The sequence below is a fragment of the Cyprinus carpio genome, chromosome B13, assembly GCF_018340385.1.
Source record: "Cyprinus carpio isolate SPL01 chromosome B13, ASM1834038v1, whole genome shotgun sequence".
Taxonomy (NCBI): Eukaryota; Metazoa; Chordata; class Actinopteri; order Cypriniformes; family Cyprinidae; genus Cyprinus; species Cyprinus carpio.
In genome coordinates, this window is record NC_056609.1 from 9077972 (window position 1) to 9097392 (window position 19421).

General features: G+C 36.4%; 1 protein-coding gene across 1 annotated transcript in view; it reads right to left on the reverse strand.

Annotated features, from left to right (window-relative positions):
- Positions 1 to 2012: 2012 nt before the first annotated feature.
- Positions 2013 to 19421, reverse strand: part of LOC109101967 (ribonuclease inhibitor-like) — a 33834-nt gene continuing 16425 nt past the window's right edge. The window contains exon 5 of the mRNA XM_042737672.1: positions 2013 to 2351. Coding sequence (XP_042593606.1) covers positions 2252 to 2351 — 100 coding nt within the window. The 3' untranslated portion in view covers positions 2013 to 2251. The remainder of the gene's footprint in view (positions 2352 to 19421) is intronic.

Here is a 19421-nt window from a genome sequence, read left to right on the forward strand (position 1 = left end):
GTGATCTTTCAATTCACTCATGGTTAGAACAAAACAGCTATTGTGAATTACTGTAAGTGAGGGCTGTCGGCCTTAAAGCGTTTCTTGCGAATAGAAAACATTTGATATATTGTACACATACTGCACACAGAAAATGATTATATTTTATTTTCCCTAACACAGGGTTCAGGGATATTACAAATATCAACGAATGGGACGAGACCTGGTTGAGCTGCACTAGGCAGCGAGTGTTAGCACTATGTCGGAGACACGCTAGTTTTCCCAAGGCAGACGAACTTAGAGTGGTTACAATCATCCGGGTTTAAAATCGCACTCAAACTGTTTTGATTTTGACGCAATGTTTACACTGAGGCTTGCAGGTGGCTATGGTAAGGGGCATGACATTTCCCGACCAGGGCGCCGAGTGAGTGGTGCCAATCACAACACCAACTGGCCCAGCTAACCAATCACAGCACACACACTGGCCCAGCTAACCAATCACAGCACATTTCGTATTTCAGAATGCGGGCCTTGTTCATTTGATACAGGAATTATTTGAGCCGTTCATGCCAGAAGGCCAGACCTGGGGTGGCTGAGACGTGTGTAATAATGTAAAAGATGTGAATTTTTTATAACAACCTAGTAGTGAGAGCCTGTTTTAGTACACCCCCAAAACAAAAATCAAGTCTTGGTTGTAAAAGGACCACACTAGGACCCCTTTAATAAGAAAATATTTAAACGCATGACAAAAAAATTCAAACTGGTTAGTAATTGTGTGAAGTTGGTGAGGGGCTTTTGTGGTAGTTGTTTAATCTATAGATTGTGAAAAGATCTGTGATGCGAGTTTAACTGTGTCTTCTATTTAATTTCAAGTTGGCAACTTTTATACTTAAACGCCTTATTAGGACGGGAAGTTGGTTCTTAGAGCGGTAAGTTACAGGAAGTGATTTCAATATTATAGGGGGTAACGTCTTTTGTTGATGCGGAGTTGACGTCCGAATGCCAGGACGTCTAGGGTGTTGTTCTCTCACCACCCGCCTACTAAAATCACGGAACCGAATCAAGAAGGTAGCGCACTACTACCTCTGTTTCTTTGTGAATCAACAAAACATGCGTGTCGTTGTGTGTCATGTCCGATTGCACATATCTGAATCCACCATCTCTGGAGTTTAGGAACAGGAGACGCCGAAATCGAATGTACAAAAAATTTCAGTGCTTTAAACCCTTTTTTGATAACTCCTGCAACCACCGCTAAGTGTACTGTTGAACTGTGGTACTTCGGTGTACTGTGCATACCATATTTATTTTTGAAATCGTAAGGTAGCTTATTTCCAGTCCGTTTTTGCAGCTGATAGAGACCACTGCCAAGTCTACGTTCACTCTCACCAAACAGCATCTATTTCAAAAGGAATAACTACTTCATAACTGCTCACAAGCAACTGGGAGCATAAAAAAGAAAAGAAAGCATGCAAATATTCGAAAAATGGGTCTTTATTATGGCAGCAGCAGGGTATGCAATACAGTTTTAATGTGTGGTATAAATGTATATATAGGCTACTAACTATATCGCGTATAATCATATACAACTATAGTGCGTCTTTTTAAACAGGAGATTTAAATAATCAAATAATAGGATTATATATTATAAAAGATGCTTGGAATAAATAAGAATACATTTTACATAGTAAGTATTTTAATACATTTTACACAATAATTAGAATACATCTGGTAAAATAAAATTCATTTTATTTAAAGCAGAAACATTATGTGACTGGTCACGTGAGCAGCGCGTTCTCAGGTTCGTAACACACTTCTCCTCTGTGAACAGATCGCCATCCGAATCCATGAGTTTTATCACTGAGTTAATATGTACATTTATTTTTATACAGACGTCCACATGAGAAACAATTACCGTCCGAATTGGGCTTATGGCTGTGGCTGAAGTCAAGTAGTAGTTCTTGTCTTTCTCTTTTCTTCAAGTGATTCTGCTGTTAACAGCAGGTGTTCATCACTAAAGCTCACTCAGCACTTAATTAATCACATAATTATCTCAGTTTTAACACTGCTTCATTGTTATTTTAACACTCTTTTAGAGTGGGACCATTTATGCTCCAAGCAGTGTTAATATAACACTCAGGATTTTACTGTGTAACTTTTACTCAAAACCTTATAGTTACTGAGATGTGAAGAGACTCACTGTAGTTTCTCCAGTTTACAGTGTGGATCCTTCAGTAGAGCAGAGAGCAGCTTCACTCCTGAGTCTCCTGGATTATTAAAGCTCAGATTCAGTTCTGTCAGGTGTGAAGGGTTTGATCTTAGAGCTGAAATCAGAGCAGCACAGCCCTTCCTCCCTAGTACTGCAGTTATACAGCCTGCAGAGAAAGAAAGAAAAAAAACAGCTAAATTAATCATTAATAGCCATGTGTTATAAAGGTTTGTTATTGAAACAATGTAAGACTTTTCATCTCCATCTCTTCAATAAAAATATGTCTTATTTAAAAAGTGGTGTTGTCCTTTATAAAGTGTGATGGATATTCTACTTATGATTTATCATTCAAATACTGTGTGCATCTCTAATGAATACTCACACAAATCTCAATGACATTGTATTTATCCTGACATTTGTTTCTTTCATTCAGTGTCGAGTCATGTTTAATGATAGCCTGTGTTTTATATAACATGATATTTTTGTTCCTTTAGATTCACAACACATTCCTACATTCCTACAACTCCTACTGCAAACTGCAAAACAAGAGGAAAAATACCACCATGTTTATGCTAACACTAATTTGTCTTATGATTTAGGTCTCTAGACTTGAGAAGTGATTAATAAAGGAGAATCTATCGGCTCAGTAACAGAGGGATGGATGATTAGTAGAGCTATGAACTGAACCAATCATGAAGTGCACATATAACCTTGGTGTTTTAAATGCATTTTGTCTCTCTCACCAATCAAAACCTTCGATGGATAGATAAAAAGGGCCAAAGTCAGCTCATTTATGGCTAGCCATTTTAGCATTTAAAACTTGGTTTTGACTATCTATAAATATAAATTCAGATAGTCACAATTGTAATTCCAAATATCTATATTGCAATTATGACTCGTCGTAATTGGAATTAAGATATCTACAATGTGATTTGCTAGTCATGACTAGTGACTAGTCATAATATAGTCATAATATGCATTGAAGATATCTACAAATTCATTTTGACTAGTCATAATACTGTAGGGGAATTTACAGTTAAAACCCAAGGACCAGATATGATGAATGAAGACCAGGAGTCAGAGATGCGTTCAATTAAAGAAAAATTTACTGAAGAACATGGTTTGCAGTTTCATCAGCAGAAGTCAGCTTCAGTACTCTCGATGGAGTTCGTAGGCCACTCTGCGTACAACTCAAAATCACTAACAATTATACTCTTGACAGAGAACTAATTGTGTCAATGCATAAGTCAGCAAAATTCTGATTGGTTCCAAAACCTAGATAAATTTAGACAGTTTCCACATACAGACGTAAACGATTCAAACTTATCTTCTGACAACTATTTTGGTGACAAGTGATCCGAGTCAGACGCATGCATCTCTCCAAAGACGTATATCTGATACTCTGGACATTGGCAGGTTAAACGTTTGTCCTGGGACTGTCTGAGCTTCTCCCTGTACAGACATATACTAACACACATACGCAGAAAACATATCAGAACTTCAAAGGCCGTCTAGCCCTAGCTAGAATTTTATCAGTATGGTTTTGTTACACACACACTATGAAGTCATCATCTTAGAGAGTAGAAGCACAGCATAAAGCAGGATTTCTTTAATATCTCATAAGCGCACATAAGTTTACACATTTTACTCTTGCCATAACTTGATTAATAGTCAAACAAGAAATAATGTAATAATATAATTAATATCAATATGAAGGATATAGCAACTCGGCATCCACTCCTTCAATACACATTCCAGATATCTACAATGCTATTACAACTAGTCATAATCTTCCATTGACTTCCATTGAAAAATATTTTCAGATATCTCCAAATTAGTTTTTGACTAGTCGTAATCCCAGTTCAAGATATCTTTAAATTTGATTTGACTAGTCAAAATACAATTTAAGGTATCTTTAATTAAAAAATTTTAAAGATATCCAAATACATTTGTAGATATCTTCAATTCATTTATGACTAGTCAAATTACAGTTGTAAATATCTTGAATTGGAATTTTTGACTAGGCAAATCATATTTAAAGATAACTTGAATTGGAATTATGACTAGTCAAAACCCATTTAATGATATCTGCAATTAAATTATGGATATCCCAATCAGATTTTTGACTAGGAAAAACTATATTTAGAGATATATGCATTTAGCTTTGTGACTAGGCGTAATTACAATGTAGATATCTGGAATAAACAATTTGACTAGTCAAAATATGGTTGTAGATATCTACAATGTGCATGAAAATACACCTTTGTTGAGCCCCACCTTAAATATTTTATTTAACCAATCGTACCTTGGAAACTGTTGTCATCTGCTATTTTGTCTTAAGAGTTGTATAATAAAGGTCCTTCGTCTTTGAGTGATTTTAAACTGTTTTATACAGAAGTAATTCAAAAGTATGGAAATAAAAATGTAGCTGGAGCATATGTAAAAGTGGTAGCCTATACAGAGAGGACTTAAATAGGCTTTTGTCCTGTTTTATATCGTAATGTTTATTCACAAATGAACACATGTATAAGCCTCATGTCAGCTGTTGCAACATTTAATATAATGTTTAAAAGATCAGAGTGTCTATTTACACTAAGTGCAATTAGCCCGCCTTGTTTATGCTATCCCCCACCAACGTGTGATTAGGACAGTCAAGACTGAAAAATGAAGCTGAATCAGCGTCATTTTCAGTGGAGTAGTGGTTAAAGCATGTGCTTTTTGATGCGACCAACCGACTAACATTTTTTCTCCCTTTTCAAATCTCATATCGTATCGGAAAGACATTTAATGTCAATAAAAATTAAGGAAATAATTACAACGTTGAAAATAAATATTGGCTAGGATTAGGGTAGGTGTAGGGAGGGCTTTTTTGTCCTAATAAGGTGGCATCCATTTAAAATGTTGAATTAAAATTATAATTCTTACTAATTACATTATCAATACTTAATTTAAAATAATTAACTAAAAAACCTATCAGTGTTGGGTAAGTTACTTTCAAAAAGTAATTAATTACTATTACTAATTACATTATCAATATTGTATTTAAATTACTTTACTAATTACTCTGTCTGAAAAGTAACTTAGTTACTCAATAAGTAACTTAATTATTCAAATTGCTAATTAGGCCACATCTTAACTGCATCTGCCCGTCCACGGGCCAATGGCGTGTCTAGGCGTGGCTGTGAATTTAATAACTATCATAAACTATATATCATTTGAAAGCTAAAACACCATAGACTGTATAATAATATGGACGTAGTGTCCGTGATGTCACTCAGTCCTGAAGAGTGGTTTTGAAGCTCAAAGTGTGCAGAGTGGGCCATCGCCATCTTGGCAGCGCGTCACCGTGCGACTCTCCCGGATAATCGAAAATGGGCAAAAATTGTGGAGCTGATTGCTGAAGCCATGCCCACCTAGCTCGACGGCAGTGTCAGCAGCGGCAAGCCCCCTGTCACTCACGTGGCCACACCCTTAATTATGCAGAACTTTAAGGCTTAATATAATTTAAACGGATGAGTTATAAAAAATTCACACCCCTCACAGTTGTCATGAAGGGTAAAATTAGCTATATAGACCAAAATCATTTCTCTGAACCAGGCTGTAAACATGTTTTTTCTGCTGTAAAGTTGGGCATTTTAACATGGGGAGTCTATGGGACTGACTCCCTTCTGCAGCCAGCCTCAAGCGGCCAGTCGATGAATTGCTGCTTTAGTCACTTCCTTATTGGCTTCATGAGAGAAAGTGGGAGGTTGCCGCTTGTAAAAAACTCAATATCCATGTTCTGAGCTTGTTGTTTAAATCAATACACCAGAGAGGAAAGGGTTAACATAAATGCTGAAGGACCGGTCATTTAAAACATGTACAAAGTGCACGGCAGTACTAACGTTTCATCACCTATAGTTCTGGTCAGCTCGGACTATTCCAAGAAACACCAACACACATTTCAAGGTAAGGGTTCACTCTTCAAAATGCATCCCACTTTTTAATCCAAAACGACGAAAAAATAGGGGAAAAAATGAAAGATCCTCCTTTGTTTACATGAGCGATTCGAGTTATAGTTGTCAATAGCGTCTATTTTCAAAGAAATATCGATTCTAATTCGCATTCCAGCTTTTGTTTCCAATACATACAGACGGTTGGTCTGGGAACCGCCCCGTCACCTGATGTGAATTTAGCCCATGGGGGAAAACATTGCCTTGGCACCAATTGAAATAACACGGGACAATCATGTCGAAGAGTTGCTGTGTCTTTTCTCTACTCCGCCAATAAACTAACAAATTAGAAAGTGGCATGCATATATAATTAGCCTTATCATTCTACCTTACGCAAAAACTATGTAGCCTAGTGTCAAACCTAAACTCACATGAAAACACGTCTGCTAAGAGGTGTAGTCTACGTGATATGAATTCATAATACCCACACAAAAAAGAATAGGCCAAGGATTTCCATATACCCACTTAAAAAAGCATGAGGATACGTAACAACTTCGTTTTGTGTCAGAACTTTCACACTTTCATTCATAAATTCACCCCGTCTGTGTTTGCGAAGCGGCACGGATCGAATCGCAGAATCCAGTCAAACATGGAGCTTGCTATATAAAGCTGAACGTCACGGAATTTGGCTATTTTTGAATGAATAAATCTAAAGTAGGGCTGTACAATGAACCTATGGAGTAGTTCCGAGGTCTACACTCAATACAGACTGCAGTCTGTGAGTTAGGGATAACTGTCTGTCAGCACAGACCCGCTGCAACTTTGTACTACTGATCACCGTTTTAACAAAAGGATTCATAGTTTGGAGTGAAACATACGTACAATAAGTGACAAGGTTTTATAGAGTTTATAGTATGCAAACATATACGAAAGTTGATTGAGTTATAGGCTAATGTCCCCGCTACAGCTACTGCGATGTCTTACCTGGAGATTCAACCAGATAACAAAATATGTCTGGAAACGACACCTCCAGCCATTTGGTTGGGTCATTGACCCAGTTTTTTTAATTAAATAAGGGCAATCATAAGCTATTGCAGTTAATTTTGCAATGTACTGTTGCTGGTCGGCAGGCGTCAATGACCCGCAATACGACATTTTTGTCATTCAAATGGACCATGCCCCCAACTATGACTAAGCTGAGTGCCGAGTGCATGAATAGAATGGTCTCTTCCGAGCAAAATGAACCCTCCCTCGTCTCTCTCCTTCAATAACAGGACGATGTTAGTATAACCCAGAACAGGCCAGGAGTCACTCACTGGTTTAGCGAGGTGCCAATCACCGCACCTCAGTTTTGGCTGTTGTAAGCTAGCTAGCCAATGCCTAGCCAGCAAAGTTTTGATGGATGGAAGTGTTAGCCAACCACAAGGATGGTTTACAGTGATAGACAGTATGCACAGTAACCAATCAAGTGTGAAAAACATAATCCGAGCGCAACGATCGCGAGTCTTTGTGCGCTCTCGCCTTTATGCCCCGGGGTGTTCAGAGCGGCGCCGCAGCGCTACACGGGTATTTATCAGTGAGAGGATTTTCTCCAAAGCATATATCTGAATCTCTCAAGCAGCAAAGAACATCGACTTTAGAAGAGTTTTTTGTGGTGTTTGATCGTGTTTTGGAGGACGTGATGAGAAGCAGCGGCGAAGAGCAGCAAGAAAGACCCAGAGAGATGCATGCAGCCAGGGATAGCATTAGCACGTAAGTTTCAACGCCGTTCTCTTGAATGCTTATATATGTTTATCATGTGTTTTGCAGCTTTTGATTCATGTTAGCTGTTTTAGACTATAAAAATGACAACAGAGAGGGAAAATATGAGGGTCCTCTACATGATTTATTTATGCATGTTTGTGCGTGTGTATGGTATAGTGTTGAGTATGTTTGTGGTGTTATTGAGTGAGTGTGTGTGTATGTACGAGCATTGAGTATGTATGTTTATGAGTGTGTGTATACAACATGTAAACAGTGTTGCGAGTTTGATTTGTTTTGTTTACACACTCTTTCTCCCTTTCCTGTGTTTCAGTGACTTTGGTGTCCAGTTGGTCAGAGAACAAACCTTTTTAGTGACTGCCTTGAGTGTCTTCCTACACTGTAAATACTGTAGTTGCTTTTAGTTTTTTCAGTAATTTGATATTCATAATAATTAGCAGAGAAAAAAAATGTACAATTACAAAAATGTAAAATAAATAAAAAATTGTATTTTGCATGTTTTGTGTTCATTTAGCTCTAAAATGATCACTGATCAAATCTGTTTTCATTATTAGAATTGTTCAAAATAAATAGTTTAGTTAAAATGTTCAAATGTTGTTCTGAATAGTTTTGTGTTTGTGTGTGGTTTTATGGGTAGATGAGTTCTGAATTGATATTACATATGTAGTGTATGTAGTATGCAGTGTCATATGGCCAGTCTCTCTAAATAGCCTTTTTGAAAGGATTCCTAGACTTTTTCTTGAAATAAAAGATCCAAATGACTTTTCCAAAGCTTTTCTTTAAATAAAATACCATAAAGATGTACTTTCTGCAAGTTTTTACCTAAAAAATTTTTTATTTCGGCTTTTATTTCAAGAAAAGTTAAGGCGTCCTTTCAAAAATGCCCCAAATTTTTGCCCCAAAAACATGACCAAATGAGTCAACACTACAAATGAGTCAGGAATAGTTTTTCTTGTGTGTTATGGTTGGCAGAGCAGTTCTGAACTGATGTACATATATGTATTATGTAGTTTTGCCTCATTTGGTCATTTGGTTACCAGGGTGTCCATTTGGAGTTTCCAAATGGCTTTTTTGAAAGGACGCCTAGACTTTTTTAAAAAATAAAATCTTACAGAAAACTACATTTTTGGGAGTAGTACAGCTTCAAATTTTGAATCAAAATATGGTCAGACATTCAGCTTTATGTTTATGGTATTTTCAGGCCTTTGGCATCAAAGTCTCATCCTTTTTTCCCTTAGTGAATTTCATTCAAAGATATTCATGAGTCACTTCAATGTACATTTTACCCTGTTTTACTCTGTTGCTATACTAATTTTGAGTTATTATGACTCCAGAGTAATAAAGGTTTAAGTGTCTAATTTCAGACAATAACAGATTTATAAATTTAGACCATAGGGTTCAAAAGCTACAGACATTTTTATTTGGGCATGTCGTTTTTCAGAAAATGCTCAAAAATAGGGGCGCAGATAGGGGCGCAGGTTAAGAGAATCCCTATAAACCTTAATAGAAATTAAACTCTTTATTCTTTAAATTTGAGTCAAAACATAGAATAGTTTTTTTAGCCTTTTAGCTTTAAAAACAACTGTAATACTTTATAAATACTTTTTTGTAAAAAAAAAAAAGTAACCCTCTTTGGTTAACAATAGAAATACTCTGAATAATAACATATCTGAATAACAAAAAAGCTTAAAGAAAAGTTTTACCAAGTTGGTATAACATTTCAGTTTGGCAAGATGTTCAGGAAAATGCCCAAACTAGTAAAATCTGTACAGGTTTATGTAAAAAATAACACGTTAACTAATGTAGGTAAGTATAAATTACATAAATTATCTTCTTTGCTGAATAAGGCAGTGTCAGCTCGGGCTGTTTTTCTGAAGTAAATTCCTCATAGCAGGACTATGAAAATTAGATGAATCTTGATATTTTTTTTTTTTGTAATCTATTTTTGTATCTAGATGAGCTCAGGTTGTTTGCACACGCAGGTGATGGCATATTATGAGCTCATATATGGAAAAAAGACTGCTATTTTCAAAGTTTCATATGGATTACATAATCAGAGAATATTTATTTTCAATTTGAATTCATTTATTTAAAAGTAGACACTTAAAGCTCAGGATATGGGAAAGACTGTACCTCGCTTTAGTTTCATACGCATTACATAATCAGAGAATATTAGTGTTTGATTTGAATTCATTCATTTAAAAGTAGACACAAGCTTTCTATAGACCATATTTCACATGTCTCTGTGCCAAATATTTCGCTGAGTTTGTGATGTGTAGACAGTTGCTTATGGAGAAATAGACGGCAGAAATTGCCACCGTTGGTTTTGGTTTTATTTTGCAAAAGCATCATTTTTGTTGTTTTTGTCAGTGTACACAAATAAAAGTAGGCCCTTTTTAGGTTCGATTGATTTTAGTCTTACCTGTATCTGAGTATTTAAGGTTTCTCTGTGAATCAGGAAAAACTAAAAAATGAACACGCTGGCGTGCAGAAGGTTAACAGACGCTGCATTCAATTTTATCTTCAGACAGTAAAATTAGATTTCCACAACACTCAATATTGATTTTAGAACGTTGAAATGATTTACTGTAGTGTAACGCAAATACTTTATAATTAACTATAAATTAATTTACCTACAAAATGAGGCAGTAATCCCTTACTTTACTTTTTCAAGGGATAAGTAAATTTATAATTACAGTTTTTACAACTATTTACACTATTTGAAATAACGTAGTATAAATACCAGAAAACCTTTGCTATTTTAACATAGTGTACATAGAAATACTACTGTATAGCTATTTGCACGCTAAGTTTTTTAAATAGCATATTGTTAAAAAATACTATTTTTCCACTTAGAAGTAAATCAGGATACATTGCTATTTGCACTTAGTGTAATTATAGTCTATTGCTAAGAAAATATGCGATTTTGCACTTAGTGTAAATAGAATCGAATTGCTATTTACACTAGTGCAAAGTACACGCTGACTAAAAGAATACATTTGGCACTCATCACTGACACAGCAGAATAATCATCATCATGGATCTCTTGCTATAATACATACTACAATACTCCCACCTTGTGGCCTATTTCCTATGGAAGCTTGTTTCCCACCACTAAATTAATAAATAATAAATAAATAGCAAATTTTATCTCAGTTATTTACAATTTATAACTCGCATTGCTTTATATCCTCGTAATTCTGAGAAAAAAGTCAAAATGAATGGTAAGATAAAAAGCTGCAATTTACCTTTATTTTTCATTCCATGCGTGCGAAAAAAGCTACCATAATGACACAAGTGGAACCTGAATTCATACACAATGTAATGTAACCGACTAATAAACTGTCAGTAATGCCAGATAACTTTATTATGAGCTTTATTATAAACTTTTATTATAAACTGCCAGATTAACAAGTTATTAATATGGTAATCTTTTCTAAACATCAGCCTTCACCTTTTTTTTGACTGCACTCTGATCTATTTTTCATGTAGTGTGTGTGTGTTTTTTTGTTGTTTTGTTTGGTTTTGTTTGTGTTTGTTGTCGTTTTGTTTTGTTTGTTTGGGTTTTTTGTTTTTTGTTTGTTTTTGGTGTAATTCCATTGTTTTTTCATTATGTTCTAAATATATATATAAAAATAAAATTCAGACACTGCAGTTTTGTGGGTTTCTTGCCTTTATTGAACATTACCAACAGCATTTTGGTCCGTCGAAACAAGCTGCCATAATGACCACAATGTGAACCTGACAAGTCATACACACAGTGTAATGTAAACTACTTATAAATGGTCATCACTGTCAGTTAAACTTTCATTAAATTGTAATCTTAATTGTAAATATTCCATCTGAAGAGCACTTTTATCCAAGTAAGCTTTCTCTCCGTGACAACAAAAGCAGACTTTTTATTATGTTTTTAGCGCGTTTAGTAGAGTAGACGGGGGGGGAAGAATGGTCTGAGTAAATTTATTCTGACGTCACACATCAGGCAATTCGACTAGGAGCAATTGCAAGTTCAGATATCTTAATACTATAGATTGTGTTGACTAGTCAAACTGAATTAGAGATATCTCTAATTACATTTGTGGATGTTATGACGCATTTATTGAAGAATATCTTATAAAAAGTAATTACAGATATCTGAAATGGAGTTTTCACTAGTCATAAAGGTATTTAGAGATATCTCAATTCCAATTTCTTACTAGTGCCATTATAATGGCAGATATCTCGTAATTGGTCATTGTGACTATGCCATTCATAATTATGACTATCTGATTAACAATTGTGACTATCTGAAATTATATTTATTGGACTCGTCAAACCAAGTTTTTTAAATTCTAATATGGCTTGTGATAGCTCATTCAGGTTTGAAAACATGGATCCAGAGAGACATGAAGGAAGAGGTCGCGGACACTAGAGAGAAGGAGAGAAGGAATAGGGAGTGGAGGCGAGAAATTAAGGAGTAGGAGGAGGAGAAAGAGGAAGAGGTCCATATATATATATATCTATCTATATAAATATATATATATATATAATATATCTATATAGCATTATATATATATATATAAGGCAAATGCAAGGCAAGGCCATTTATTTAATATACCACATTTCGTACACATGGTAATCAACAAGAGTGTCTTTACATAAAAGAAAGTAAAATAATCATGAAATTTTTTTTTTTAAAAAAATAAAACAAGCAATTTTAAAACTTTGAAAATGATTTAAAAATTGGCATTTAAATTGTATTTAAAACAGTTTTAAAAATAGAAAATGATTTTTTACATCTAAATACAGTGAATACGTAAAAATACAGTGCATCATTTCGGACAATCGCACATAGTGCTCATTCAATATACTGCACAGTTAAGAGATGAAGTTTTGAGTCTAGATTGAAATGTGACTAATGTTTTTAGCACATCTGATCTCTTCTGGAAGCTGATTCCAGGCTGGCGGGCGGCATAGTAACTAAAGGCGGACTCCCCTTGTTTTGTGTGAACCCTTGGTATTGTCTAACTGACTCTCGATCCTAATGATCTGAGTGGTCTGTTAGGTTTATATCCGTGAACATATCTGCAATATATTTTGGTCCTAGATCTTGAGTGATTTTATAAAATGAGTAAAAGTACTTTAAAAATCAATCCTAAATGTAACTGGAAGCCAGTGTACGGACCTGAGGGACTGGTGTGATATGCTCTATTTTCTGGTTCTAGTCAAAATGAAGTCTGGCAGTACGACATTCGGGATGAGCTGCAGCTGTCTAATGGGCTTCTTGTGAAGGCCGAAGAGGAGAACCATTACAATAGTCCCACCCTTGCTGGATGATAAAGGCATTAACAACAAGTTTCTTCATCCAAAGTCTTGACTGGAACAAAACATCTATTCTTTCTTGCAATGTTTTTTTTTTAGATGATAATATGCTGATTTCGTTTACTGCTTTGACATGATTACTGAAAACTAAGGTCTGTCTCCAGAATCACACCAAGATTACTGACCTTGATTTTTAGTTGTTTGACCCCTAGAGTCAAGTATGCATTCACCTTGAAAACTTCATCTTTTGTTTCCAAATGCAATGACTTCAGTTTTTTTCTCTTGTTTAACCTGAAGAAAGTTCTGGCACATCCAACTATTAATTTCATCAATACATTTGCAGACGGAGTCAATGGGGCTGTAGTTTATTTGGCGATAAGGCTAGGTAAATCTGTGTATCATCACCATAGCCTGTGATAGGCATTTGGGTCTTTCTCATTATTTGACTTAGTGGGAGCATATACAGGCTAAACAAAAGTGGGTTGCAAGAATTGAGCCTTGTGAGACTCCGCATGTCATGGATGTCCACTTAGACTTATGCTCTCCTAGCCTCACATAAGCAGCCCCTCCCTTCAAGTATGACCTGAACCATTTGAGTACCATCCCAGAAAGCCCAACCCCAGTCTCTCTAGAAGTATGTTGTGATCTACATGTCAAATTCAGCACTGAGATCTAGTAGTACCACACTGATATTTTGCCAGAATCAGAATTTAAATTAATATCATTTATTATCTTAATGAGTGCTGTCTCTGTGCTGTGATGCGGTCTGAAACCAGATTCAAAATTGTCCAGGTAGTATCCATTTGAGTTGAAAGTGATTAAAAACAGTGTTTGGGATTTAAAAGGTGAGGCTTTTCTATAATTTCTGCCTCAAAAAAGGAAGATTAGATATTGGTCCTTTTAAATTGCTCAAAATGGTGACGATCAAGATGCTCTCTATTTTTCAGGAGGGGCTATAACCGCCTGCAGTTTTTTCAGGGAGTTTGGATATGTCCCCAGAAAGAAGTACTTAGGCGACCACCACTTAACTAAGAGATCTGCGTCTAAACTTCCGTAAGCACACTTTTGAAAAAATAAGTGGGAAAACTGTCGAAGCATAGCAGGTTGACAATTTTAGGTGCATCATGATTTCTTCCAAAATTTTGCTCATCAGTCGCTTCAAAATTAGACAAAAATCTTTTTGAGTATTGCGTTTAAATCTGTCTGACCTCTGCAGTACTTGAGAATTTGCTAATCTCCTTCCTGATATTGATGATCTTCATTGAAAAGCAGGAAGGCAACTCATAGATGCATTTGCTGAATTTCAAGTTTCATCTTCCGCCACATCCCGCTAGGCTTTTCTGCATTGTCTATTCATACACTGTACTGCTGTTGATCTTCTCCAAACTGATTTCTGTCTGTTTGTTTTCTTACTGACTATTAGAAGGAGCAATATCATCAATAACATTCTTAACTTTTGAGTTAAAGGAATCAAGGAGAATATCAACAGAGTCTGCAGAAATGCTTTGTGTTAAAGATATAGCCTCCATAAACCGCACACTAGTGTTCTCGTTTACGCATCTCCCTTCTGACAGAGACAGATCTAGATTCAGTGGTAGCAGAGATCAATATATCAAAGAAAATACAGAAGTGATCAGATAGTGCTACGTCCCTTAATAACAATGGATGAAATGTTTAGACCCCTACTGATGATTAAATCTAAAGTGTGTCCACCTTTGGTGTGTGGGTCCATGCACATGCTGAATCAGGTCAAAAGTGTTTAGAACCATTATCATTTCCTTTGTATTTTTTGTTTTCTGAATTATCTATGTGAATATTAAAATCCCCTGCAATAGCAAAACAGTCAAACTCTGAGGAAATCATTGATAACATTTCTGTGACCTATTCAACAAAGGCTGGAGAGTATTTTGGAGGCCAGTAATTAATGATATACAGAATGCATGGAGCACCTTTCAGCACAATCCCTAGATATTCAAAAGTCAAGTACTGACCAAATGACACTTGCTTACATTGATAGACATCTTCAAATAGAGCAGCTACACCTCCACCTCGCCTAACAGTCCTGCAGACACTCATGAAAGTAAAGTTAGGAGGGGCTGCTTCAGTGAGGACTGTTGCACTGCAGCTGTCTTCTAGCCATGTTTCGTTTAGAAAACATAAAATCCAGATTGTTTGTGGTTATAAAGTCATTGATTAGAAATGATTTATTTTTTTTAGTGATGCAAATGTTTTACAAATGCTTACAGCAGATGGAGGGTTTTGGGCCCTGGCATTGTGGCAGTGGTCAAGAGAGCTCTTACAGGTGCAGGGCCCACATGCTTTGGTGGTTTTCGGGGGCCCGCCATTTTTTTAGGGTTGATATCTGAGGGCTTGCAGCGAATGAGTGGGAGAGTTTGGTCCCAACATACACCAATTTCCTCCATTTTCTGTGAAAAGCACAGAAGTGGAGATGCTGGAAGAGGGATAGTGTGTCCGGTGAGCGGGGCTGTGTCCTCTGGTGTTTTCCGGTGACTGTGATAATGTTGTCCTGGCTTCCCTGGCTGTTTTCCCAGAAAGTTTGTTCTTGGGTGCTGATCTTGTAGCTGTTTTTGATACATCACAGTCTGTCTGTGAGGAGCTCTGTGGGCAGGGCTCAAACAAGATACCCCGTGTCCATCCGCAGCAGGCTTGTTGTTGGCTGCATGGTGTTATCAGTGTCCTTGTGGGATTGTTAACCACTTGATGACTCGGACCTGGTGTGTGTGTGTGCTGATTAGATTGACACACTCTGCTGAAGGATAGGAAGGGAATAAGTAGATCCCAATGTCCTTACTGCACTCTAGCACCAAGTTTGTTTGGGTAGAGGCCCATCCACCTTTAAACAGTTGTCTATGCCCCAGAAAAGATTGAAGTTCTCAATGAAAGTCATTCCTTTTATATTGCAAGATCTTTGTAGCCATGTGTTCATGCCCAAGCAACTGTAATAAAAACACATATTTGTTCCCCTTGCTGGGAGTGGTGCACTGATGAACACTGAACTTTGAGATCTTTTGAAGTGTTTTTCAAAGAGTTTCACTGAAGTCCTTCTTAAGGATTTCTGACTGCTCTTTCCAAATATCATTCTTCCCCACATGGGATGATGATTTCGATTTGCAGTATTGTGCTTCATCAGAATGTTCTGAAGTTTCCTTGTTCACATCAGAGACCGTTGCTTGAGAGAAGGCAGCATGTTGTTTGTAAGTCCTGCTACTGATGTTTCCTGATAATAGAGTCCCCCACTATCAGTCCTGGGCTCGGCTGCGTTCGGGAGCTGAATGCTGCTGTCTGCTCAACCTTGAAGCGCTTGTTAGTAGCGGTGTTAGCTGCTGGCTGATCCCGATACATGTTTAATCACATTTGGGGATTCCTCACCCGCATTCATTATGCTTCAAATCCGTTCTCAAGATGTTATGGGGGTGGTAGAATACCAGTATCACAGTCCTTGTTCAAAGCTAGTCGAATCTGGGGTAGAGGCTTGCTACGGCAGCAATACGAGAAACTCGTGACAATCTGATGTCTCGTTTCCTTTGGGTCTCGCTCCCTGTTTGTGCCATCGATTAGTGTGCCGAATCAGTTTCGTCTTGTTTTCGCTACACTTGGTTTAAACTGTTGAGATTCAGAAGATTCATGATGGACGGGCACCGGCTGTATGCTGAGAGGGTCCATGACGACGGCCTGCTGAGTGTTCCCCCTGTTTTGGAATTCCAGCAAGCAACTTTTGTTTCAACGAACCACAATCCTTTGTAGAAAGTTTGCAGCAGTTCATGCAACAAGTATATTCAACAGGAGGCATTTTCTCTCTCTCATTCTGTTTAAATGTAGGCAGTTGTGTTTCCCTGTCTCCGGAATGTAAGCTGCTGGCAGTGGGAGGCAAAATCTTCTTTTTTGTAGTATTATTCCAGTCCCAAAGAGTTTTTTAGTTTTAGTGTTTGTGTGGCCAAAAATCTGTTGTTTGAGCACTGTGCTGATCTGCTGAAGGAAAAAAATCTTAGAAAAATCAGAGAAAAATACAGAAATAAGAAGCAAAGCGCAGAGCAGTAAGCTAGAACGTCCGAACGGTAGTGAAACCGGAAGCAACCAGACATATATGATATGTATTTTATTATATTATTTTTTATTTAATATATTTTTAATATTAATTATACATTTCCTAGTGTTTTTAATTAATTTTTATATTTATTCAAAATAATAACTAAAGGCAGTAAGGCAGTAACAATTTGAACAATATTTTGGAAACAATTTAAAATAATGTTTCATTCGTTAACCCTCTGGAGTCGATACCCTCTGGAGCCTGATAACCCCAAAAAGAACTTAAATTACACTTTCAGTTTTGGATCGTACAGATAGAGCATTACATCAATCGAATCTGTAAAGGGTCTACTTTTATTTGTATCCACACATAATAACAACAAAACTTTGTGCATTTATAAAATAAAGAAAACATACAATGTGCCTGTCTGCATCCTTGGTCTAGCGGTGATCTTCATTTCGAAACACGTCATTAAAATGAACTGTAACTCAGTGAATACTCAACACAGAGACATGAAAGATATATCTATAGAAAGCTTGACATGTCTACTTTTAAAACTAAGCAATCGTCTGAGGTAAGAGAAAAAGTATCAAGTAAGCTGTAAATATCACTGACAATAAAATGTGCTATGTTTTAATTGTGTTCTTTTTTTTTTTCCTATAAATTACTAAAAGCAGAAAAAAAGCACAAAGTCAGGGCATGTCCAAAACTTCTCCAGCCCCCAAAAACCCCTCAGACCCCAAAGGGTTTAACATCCATAGTCAACTACTTTAGTTAACATGAACTAAGAATAATAAATGCTGTATAAGTAGGCACTTGTTTAATCTGAGTTAATATTAATTTCAACTTTTACTAATGGCACTATTAAAATCAAAAGTTTGTGTTTGTTAACATTAGTTTATGCACTATGAACTCAGATGAAAAAAACATTTAACAACAGTATTTGTATTAATTGAATGTAAACAAAAGATTAATAAAACACTGTAATAAATCGTTCATTGTTTGTTCATGTTAGTTAACAACACTAAATGTCACCTTATTGTAAAATGTTACCAATTATTTTTTTTTTTATTTGTGAAATGGTGTTCAGCTGTTTCTTTTTAAGTCAACTTTATTTTGGGGTCAGTGTCATACAAGCTCTATAAACACTGCCACAGACAGGAAGATATATCTTTCATTTCATCATGCTGAATGCTCACTAAAAACTGATGCAGTCTCACGTTTTCAGACCATCTAAAGTTTTTACTTTGACGTGACACAAAGTAGTGGTATCTAAGCGGGAGAGTTTGTTTACTTTATATTTAGTCACTAAGCCCATCATTTTCTTCATTCAGGCCAAGAGCTCAGACAAAAAAAAGAGGCGCGGGATTTATCACATGCAACCAACTCACATTCAATCATAACCGCTCATATCCAATCATATCGCGATGGAGGCCTTGCCCTCCACTCACCGGTGTCTTTCCCCATCCATTCTCAATTAACAACCCCGTAAATTCAAGGCAGCTAAGGGGTCCTCTCTTCTTGAAAGTCTATGGGCTGAAGGAAGGCAAGCCTCCGCTGTTTCAACTACTTTACCTGCGGTGTCGCTGTTAGACAGTGTTACTTTATAAAAATGATTTTTTATACTTTTTATACTTTTAATGCCAGATTTAGTAATATTTTCGATTTATTTTGTAATATTGATTATTTTTGTCATCCACTTTTTGAGGAGTACACTGCCTCTCTTGCTTCCTCAGATGGAATGCCTCCTGATATACATTGTACTGTAACTGTTTGCACTATACTGCCTGTAATAAAAAGAACATGCTTCAAATTGGCCTCACATAAAAATATAATTTTCTGTATGTGGTTATAGTTACAGTAATCATTACTTCAATTTTTGTAGGACACAGAAAGGGAGCTGGTAAACATGGTCAATGGCAACAATGTAATCCGCCTGCCAAGAAATTCAAAGGAGAGTGATTGAAGACCATCACCAATTTAGAGGGATAAATTGCCATCAGCCTCTCCACAATTGATTGCATCCCCTGAAAGGCACCAGGTTTCTGGCTGAAATAGGCATACCATGTGCCTTTTAAAAGAATTTTGACAGAGTCAAAGACCAACCTCTGGGATATTTTAAGGTTTGAGTTTTTGTACTGTAAATTGTATGAAGTATTGTGTATTGTCACCGTACAACTGTAAGCTACAAAAT